The sequence below is a fragment of the Nicotiana sylvestris genome, chromosome 6 (assembly GCF_000393655.2).
Source record: "Nicotiana sylvestris chromosome 6, ASM39365v2, whole genome shotgun sequence".
NCBI classification, from domain to species: domain Eukaryota; kingdom Viridiplantae; phylum Streptophyta; class Magnoliopsida; order Solanales; family Solanaceae; genus Nicotiana; species Nicotiana sylvestris.
This window is the reverse complement of record NC_091062.1, coordinates 38653235-38662096: the sequence shown is the minus strand read 5'-3', so window position 1 is coordinate 38662096 and position 8862 is coordinate 38653235. Positions and strand designations below refer to the sequence as shown.

The 8862-nt window shown below is 34.5% G+C and overlaps 1 protein-coding gene across 2 annotated transcripts; it reads right to left on the bottom strand.

The window, feature by feature from the left end:
- Window positions 1–2191: 2191 nt before the first annotated feature.
- LOC104220202 (uncharacterized) lies at window positions 2192–6026 on the bottom strand. Of its 2 annotated transcripts, none has more exons than XM_009771025.2 (4): window positions 5489–6025; window positions 3834–3983; window positions 3327–3641; window positions 2192–2979 (listed from the first exon to the last, which is right to left on the bottom strand). In XM_009771025.2, exons 1-4 carry the CDS (start codon window positions 5954–5956, stop codon window positions 2572–2574), a joined length of 1341 nt encoding a protein of 446 aa, XP_009769327.1. In that variant the 5' UTR covers window positions 5957–6025; the 3' UTR covers window positions 2192–2571. The 2 variants fall into 2 exon arrangements, with proteins under 2 accessions (XP_009769327.1, XP_009769328.1); XM_009771026.2 differs by having other exon boundaries at window positions 2874–3006; window positions 5489–6026.
- Window positions 6027–8862: the final 2836 nt, after the last annotated feature.

The window sequence follows — 8862 nt, the reverse complement described above, 5'->3', positions numbered from 1 at the left end:
CATCCACAATGTAGCCATAAGGGTTTGAGAGTCGTGTTTAGGGGGAGAACTTCACGGGACAAGTGTTAGTGTGTCACTTGTGTTTGCCTCTTCATGAGGTTGTTCTCTCGATATTTTGTACTCTCTTTTATTATAGTGGATTGCTCATCTCCGCCGTGGATGTAGGCCAGTTGACCGAACCATGTTATATGTTTGTGTCTCTTTTGATATATTTTTCTTTATTGTTGGATTTATCGTCGTTCAAGATTTGCTTTGCTGGCTTCCGCATGACACTTGATTTTTTTGGGTCCTAACAAGAACGTCCCTTTGCTTTTTACAAAAGAGTTGTAGTAGTTTTTGCAAAAATTGATTTCAACCTCTTTATTTTACACGTTCCACGTTCCATGTAGAGGTAGTTTTTCTTTTTGTATCATAACTTTTCTGCAGTAACTTCCTTTATAAAAATCCCTTATATTTATGAGCAAACCATGACCCAATATTCAACACGGGTAACTTTAAGATGAAAGAAATCACATAGTAGTATTTTTTATTTGACTCCTAATCTCTAAGATTTACACCAATTTTATTAATCACTATACAATACCCTGGAATACGTGAGTTTAAATGTATGTGTATGTATCCGGAATAATTGCAATCAAATTGTAAAAAATTATGTAAACTTTTGCGTGTGTAGAAGACGCACCTGGAATAATTGCATGCAGAAAAAAGTGCACAAAAGGGTATCCCATACAAAGCAAGTTATATTACTAATTGTTTACAATTTAATATAACCATTTACGACTTACGGGAAAATGGTTCAATATATTATTTACAATTTGAATAGAAAAAAATTATACAAAGATTTATTTATGTTTTATTTTCAGATCCCTTACATGCAAAAATAAAAATTTCTAGGAATATTTAATATAAAATGAAATAAAATTTGTAATGAACCACAATACCAATTAACCATATTAACGATTAGGAGTATAATTTCCAAGTAATTACTGCGATCTCGTGAGGTCATCATTAGTTTATATTTAGTCATGCTAGTTCTCTTCTGTTCAGTTGTTTTTTCAGAATTGATGGAACATGTCTTAATTTCTCCTTAATTTTCGTACTATTTTCTTCTTTTTTTTGGAGCTTATCTGAATTTACGTTTGAATTGTTCAAAATTTTCAATTTCAGCAACAAATTGTTGAAAAGTTCTGTTTTTTCTTTCATTGGAAGATGGCAAATTATTACGACATTGATGATATATTAGCTGAAAAAGAGGTAATTTCTAGTTCTTGAATTTTCTTTATGCTTTTTCTGAGCAAAAAAATAATTCGCTTAAGTTATTGGTGTAATTACAGGGTTGATATTCCTTTTGGAATTCAGCTGGTTCCAGGAGTGTTCTTGCAAACAGCTAATGAAGTTGGGATATTTGATTGTGCTGACGACACAAATTTGTGATAGTATACCAATTAATCTGGATTAAGTTCTAATATTAGTGTGCTTATGTCAGGTCCAAATGTTTGCTAGGAATTTTAATTGTTAGAGATTTATATCCCTGTAGCAAGTGTAGAGAACTTCTTGTGCTAGAAAAACCTTTTTATAGTATCGACTCGAGATGGGCACAAAATGGAGAGGACATGAACCATGTGTATTCATATAGGCGGACCAACTTGTTTGAGATTGAAGTGCAGTTGTTATTGGTTTATGGTACATCATTATGTGAAGCACGAAATTTCAACCTGAAATTTGTGCATTCAAGGTACTCTATAAGCACTTCATTTGACAGTTAGTAGAGCCCATAGTTGAGCCAAAGGACTGCTGGAAGAACTTAAAATAATCCAAATAGTATCAAAAGGGTAATAGTTTTCGCATTAGCTGAGTTATTGGAAGTGGCACAGTTGATATATGGACCTTAGCTACTTTTAATTTGACAGAAAACCTAGAATTTATATTTTTAACAATTTCCAGTTTTGTTTTCCCCAGTTGACAAATTATAGAAGGAAATGAACATAGCATCACCTGTCGGAAGGAAGCCTTAATTGATAACTACAGAAGAATATGTACACTGATACATCTCAGTTGGCTATTAGGAGGCACCTACTGGATTTACATGTAAAACCTTTTTCAGCAACACAAACAAGTTATTTCAGCAGGATTTTTCTTTTAGTTTTTAAAAAACTCGAAAACCTTTCTTAACAAACCGGTGAAAGCAACGTAACCTTAAAAAGCTAGCTACTGTATTTGCATAACTTGACAACTGCAAATCAAATGTGATGTATGATATCCATGCACCATTCATTACAACTCTTCCTATTAGAAAGTCAAGTTTCAACTTTCAATAAATAGGTTTTCAAAATTGATGGCAAACAAATACGACATCATGGAAGATCTGAGGTTTGTAATGAAGAACATACTGTACTTCATCAGATCTCAAATATCAAACATGTTCCTGTTTTAATATAGGTAAGCTGAAAATCACCTCCTCATTCGCACTGCTGAATTGGCTGGATTGGCTGAATATCAAACAATATCAAACATGTATTGTTGGCTGAATTGGCTCTTCTCCATTACTCCTGTAACTATGTAAAAGAGAATCTACCTTCTTCGCTTCCTCCTCACAGTTTGAAATTTCAGTGGAACGGGAAGTGTAGCCAACAATACATGTTTCTCACGAACAAGCTTGCAACCTAAGTACTCATAGTGAGGTCGCAATGCTCCAATATCCATTCTTAAATCTTTGGCTATATCAGATAGATCGCTACGAAAATCATCAACGAAGAGAGTAAGCACCAACACGTAGTTGATAAGAAGAGCTTTTTTTTCATCCGGAATCCTTTTAGAATCTGGAACAGCAAACATTGAAGAGAACTTCTGGAACAACATGCCAGGAATCTTGTGATGCTTTGCAGATGATACACCATCCATAGAATGTTTATCCTTGAACTTAACAAGATGTGTAATGTATGATAATATGCCTGCCAGTCTTCTCTTCTCCTCTTCATTCTACAATAAAGAACGAGTTTCGTCACACTGGAAAAAACAATAATAATCAATATATGCACATCAAATCCAACTGTAGTGTAAACAGGACCACATTAGATCTGCTTACCGTTTCAAATTCAAAACTTTTAAGGACCAGAGGGGGATAGCCCCGAATTGGCGCTAACATTGAATATTAGAAGGTAGGAAAAAGCAGCACCAAATTAACTATAGTGCAAGAAAGCAAGTGAGCAATCAACTTGCGCTCTGTGCCCTCAAACTAGCAGAAACTCACTCTTTATTTTACAAAAATCCATAAATCACATAACTCATGATTCATTCACAATATGAAATTTCAATCATTTGTTTACCTGTATATGTTCCAATTTGTAGGATCTGTTGCAAACAAAGCTTGGATAAAGATCAGGTTTCATTTCTGCTCCAGCTTCTGTGAGCTTCAAAACATCCAAAAGATAATCCCACTCTCCTTCGAGAATAATCCTGTTCAGTGGATATGCCAACTCTGGCGCCGTGGCTGCCAGATCATGTGGTGGTATATTTCGAGCATTATCTGTGGTAACGGCTACTTCAAGAGCCTCTTTGTTTATTGCCCCGGCTATATTCCTGTCAAATTCCTCTTGATTTCCAGTATCTTCTTGTTGACGTAGCGAATCAAGCTTCCTAGCCTGGAAAGCAAACATCATAACTATATAAAGATGGAAATACTCCAAAAAAAAAGGTAGAGAATTTTTCCACAAATTATCTTTGTCACTAAACATAAAAATCTCCTTGTTTCATGCAAAGAAAAAAGTAGAGAATTTCTCCACAATGTTCCCCGTGCATGTCATAATTCGTAGGGAAAAATGGGAGGAATATACCTGTCTTATAGATTTCTTTGATGAGTACATTTGAGTTAATTCTCTCATTTTGTCAGTCCTCTCTTCTGCAGTGAGTTCTTGCTTGACTGTATCTGGATCTTCATTTTCCGGTGCATCTGACCCTCTAACTCTAGGTTCCAACCTAATTATCTGCAATCATAAGACAGCAAATATAAAAGAGAATAAGATATCAATAATAAAACAACTATTGCACTCATCGCCTGCTTATCGTTATTTAAAATTAGGACTTACAAGATCACCAAAGATGTGTGATAGCTTAGATAATATTACAACTATTGGTTAGGCAACAAACTGCATGTATGTAAAGTAGAACAAACATTCCAGTTTCTAAGCATTTCAAAATGGTAAGCATACATAAATCTCCTTCGTAAGAAGCCTTAACCAAACAAATTAGCACACAGGGAAGCACATAACACTATGTTAAGCAAAGCAAGAACTCTCTGTTTAATGATCACATGACTCAAATTGCTTTTTCCTGTTATCAAATTGATCCTACCACAACAAAATTCACTTAATTGATACATGTACATACACCTACTAATTCATGGAATGAAGAGATTCTACTTGTCTCCAGAACTAAAATCTTGGAAAACAAAGACTACATTCTCGTTTGTAATTTCCTATCTTGGTGGGAGGGAGATAAGCATATCTCGTGTTAACAATGAATCAAACGAATTTCACCCCTTTTTCCTTTTCGTTCAACCAAAATTATAAGAATGATACAGATCAATTACAATAAATGCCCCCGGCCCCAAAATCAAAGTTCGAGTGGCATCCGAATTTGACAACTATCCGTAACATATTCACACCATCTGTTAATTACTATGTTAATCTAATAATATCTCAGCAGGACTATGTTAATTACTGTGTTAATCTAACAATTCTGTTAATTAATTAATTACTGCATTAACCTAATAATATATCTCAGCAGGACTGTGCTAATTATTGTGTTAATCTAACATATTCAGACATCTGTTAATTACTTAATTGCGTTAGCTCGACTGGGATTTGATATTTTTTCATTCCAGAGGATTTGAGAAAAGAAAAGCATATTTCCATCTCTGATTGAGTATCTACATAAGATCAGAAGGAGCCAATTAGCAAAAACTACTCTGCTCAATCACAGCCAAAGAAGTAAAATACCTTCTTTTTACTCACCAATCACACAATATATCCATCAGAACCATTTACCTTGTTTGCTGCGATGGAGAATATTAAATCCTACATTTTACTCCCCTATCGAACAACAAAAACCTTCTGAATCAACTTCAACTTGTTTGAAGCAATGGGGGATAATTCCTCTAACATGATAGCTTTTTTTTACTCATCAATCAAAGACAATGGCCGAGAGAAAACAAATTGACATTGTTTGCTAAAACAGGGATAATTCCTACTGATAAAATACTTTTTTTTTTGCACCCAAGGGTGTGGCAAATTGGTCAATGAAGTGAGAAAAGAACCATGAGGTCCTCGGCTCAAATCCGGCGGAGGCAAAAAACACTATGATGATTTCATTCCATCTACCTAAGCCTTCAGGTATTTGGTGAATAGTCGAGGCGTGCGGGAGTTGGCCCAACACCATCATAAGAAAAATACCAATAAAAAAAACAAGCTTGGAGGAATAAAAAATGTACCTTGTTAGCAGCAATAGGTACAATCTTGAGAGTTTGGGTTTCCTTATCCAGCACCCCAAGCGAGTAAGTGCATAACTGAGCGGACGTTGCCTCACCGGAATAATTGGTCCCTACAAAATCCACCGGCGCCCCGTTCGGGCTCACCACAAGCTGTAACCGGTTGTTCCTTTTCACATTCCTATATAACTGAGCATTGCTGTCATTGTTCCTTAACGGGTCATAACCCGACGAGAAGTAACCAACAATCGGAGATGTTTTATTAGGGCTTTCAGCGATGGTTTCAATTGTCACAGCAAGCTGCTTCTCTTTCTTTTTCTTCTTCGTATTATCGGATTTTACTTTGTCAATTTCTTGATGTTGGGAGTATTGTGTATCATTTCTGCCTTCTTGTTCTGCTTCTTCATCGGCGGGTTTGCTAGGGCTAGGGTTTTGGTGCTCGAGCTTCTTCTTCTTCTTTTCTTTAGCCATGGTTGTTTAGGGAAACTGGATTGAGAGGAATGCGCGACAAGCTTATAAGCATAAACCCTAGTGTAGTATATGTACTTAAAAACACGGCTGTGCATTGTCAGATAAACCATAAACCGGATGAAACTTTCTTACCATATCTTTTTCAAAACTTATTACTATGGTGTTATCAAATTTGTACTATACCAACTTATTGAATATTTTAATTATATATAATCAAAATTATACTTTTAGAAATTGTACCAATCATATTGGTTTTTCTTCGGTATGGGTACGGTTCAATTAATTTTCAGTATTTTTTTAAATGTCATTTAAAAGTTACTAGTAAAAACAGAATGCAATAACATACGTACTTTTAGACTTAACAAAACTCTCTAAGTATGTTTACTATTTACGGGGTGACGAATTAAGAAAAGGTGAAAGATGATGAAAGTATAAATCCATCAACTATTCTATAGTAGCGTAAAGGAAACTAAGCAAAGACAAATAAAATATAAATTATATGAGTAGAAAGATATTAAGCAAGCTGGAGCTCAAGAATAAAGTATATAGAAGATTAAATATTCGAAAATATAAATTTAAATCATACGAAAGGAAACATATTCAATATATTGTAGCTAGTTTGCTATATTCGCTAGAATACCTTGTGTCTTGCTAGTGAATATGTTGGAAATAATTTAGTTTCAATACGAGTAGTATAATAAGATTTGGGAATTATGATTTTGAGTTAAATTACTTATTGGTTTGTAACTGTTTTCATAATTCCAAGGTCCAAGGAAAATTTTAATGCTTTGCTATTTTTATACTTAATATATAAATATTTTTCCTATGTAAATTTTTTCGGTACGATTCAGTATTTTTCTGGTTTATTTCATAAATAAAAAAAATCTACCCTAATTATCGGTACGGTTATAAATTTATATAAAACCTATGATTTTATTAAAAGAAACTTAAAAATCGATTTAGTGCGGTATGGTTCGATCAGTTTAGTCGGTTTTTAAATATTCATTAATACCCCTGCTTATTACTTTGTATAACTATATTATACATCAAGGGTAGGAAAGGGAAATTATTTAACCTAAAATTCAATTAATATGTTAAACAAATTAAATTGCTATAATAAAGCCATAACCAATTGATTTAATCTAATTAAGTTGATTTTTGCCAATAAAAAATAGACGACTGAGATAAACACGCAAATGAGAACAAAGTAACGCGGAAAAAAAAGAAGTAAAGAGATTCTTGTTCATAATCCTCTTAAGAAAATTTATAGTTGATGTGGTGTTTAGAATAATTGAACCAATAGTAATTTCAGATAGCAACAATAGGAATGAGAATTCAAAATGAGGTACAATCGTGGGGTAAGGGAGTATTCATAATGACAATCTAGTGTAACGCCTCATTGCATTTAATGGAAGCTAAATCATAATTATTCAGATCTCATAGATTAAGTGTGTTTATTTTTTTATTTCACAACTACTCAATAGATCTGAATAGTCCTAAATGATTAAGATTTAATAAAGACTTAATTTTATTAAGATGCTATCATTCACATTACTACTAACTGCAATCGCCGTCACTACCTACCATTATCACCTACCATCATGCACCACCCACCACCACCGTACTCAACCACCACCACCAACCGCAATCGCTCAATTACTACCTACTATTATCACCGACCATCATGTACCACCCACCACCACCGTACTCAACCACCATCCTCGACCATAACCGTCATGGCTAACATTATTGACTACTATCACACACACCCCTACCATTATCGATTACCACCATCTACCACCCTCGTCATTATCAATTAGCACCACCACCATCATCCTCAACCACAACCACCCACCCCCCATCTCAATTCCACCACCATCATCAACCATAGCCGACACTTTTCACTATTACAAACTACTACCACTCACCATCACCTTCCTCAACCGAAATTACCACTACCAATCACCACTAGATACCACCCAGAATTATCACCAACTACCGCCTCCGATCGACATCCACTAGCACCATTTGTTGGCCACTACCACCACCACCAACTGTCATATTATTTAAAAAATATATTTTATTAATAAAATATTAAAGTAGTTAGTACTTTCTTTATTTTTTCTATTTACTAATTTTAAAACAAAATATAAATCTTATATATCCAGATGTTGAGAAAATAAATTGTCTTAATTATTTAGTATTCAAATATTAATACACATTTTAATATTCAGATTCAGATGTGCATTCATATTGAGACGTCTTAATCTTTAAACAAAAATAACGACTACTCCCCCATATTTGCATTGTTTTTCTGCCTATAATCCGAGATAAGAGCAAATCTCGTTAGTTACAATTATTTGGGGCTTAATTGATAGTCATGGTTAATGGGGATCCCGCTTTCCTTGGAGTCTATTGGTCCATGGTGAACACTCACACTCCTTGAAAAGTTGGTTCCGGATCTTCCTTGGTCTGATTTGCTCAATGAAACTTTAGGGGTAACTTTCTAGATCTACAAAAAAAACTCTACGAATTTTTAATCTTTGATGAAAGTAACCGTGAGTGAAGTGACGCTGACTAAAAAAAATCATACCATGTATTGTTCTCTTTGCTAGCCACGCGTCAGATATGTATTTTATTAATACATATAATCTCCCTGCTTTTCGAATATTCGAGAAGTCTCCGGGAAGTGAAAATATTTTAAGCACCCCATTATGAAGTTGATGCACTTTCATTTACCGCTCAAGGCATATGGCACATTCCAATTGGAGTTGATGTCATCATCAGTTGCCGGGGAAATGATAACTCTCGTGCCTATAAGAAACCTTCATTTTCTTTAGTCATGACTTAATCTTCTGATTTTCTCAACTCCTTCATATTTCACCAGTCGCAATCTTCTTTCAAAC

Bases quoted from the DNA above. Each gene is read 5' to 3' on its own strand.
- LOC104220202 (XM_009771025.2), bottom strand. From the start codon at position 5,956: ATGGCTAAAGAAAAGAAGAAGAAGAAGCTCGAGCACCAAAACCCTAGC. The intron at 3,642-3,833 runs GTATATTCCTCC...TTTGCTTTCCAG, and splicing joins CAAAGAAATCTATAAGACAG to GCTAGGAAGCTTGATTCGCT. The intron at 2,980-3,326 runs GTAAACAAATGA...TCTTTATTGTAG, and splicing joins ACAAATTGGAACATATACAG to AATGAAGAGGAGAAGAGAAG.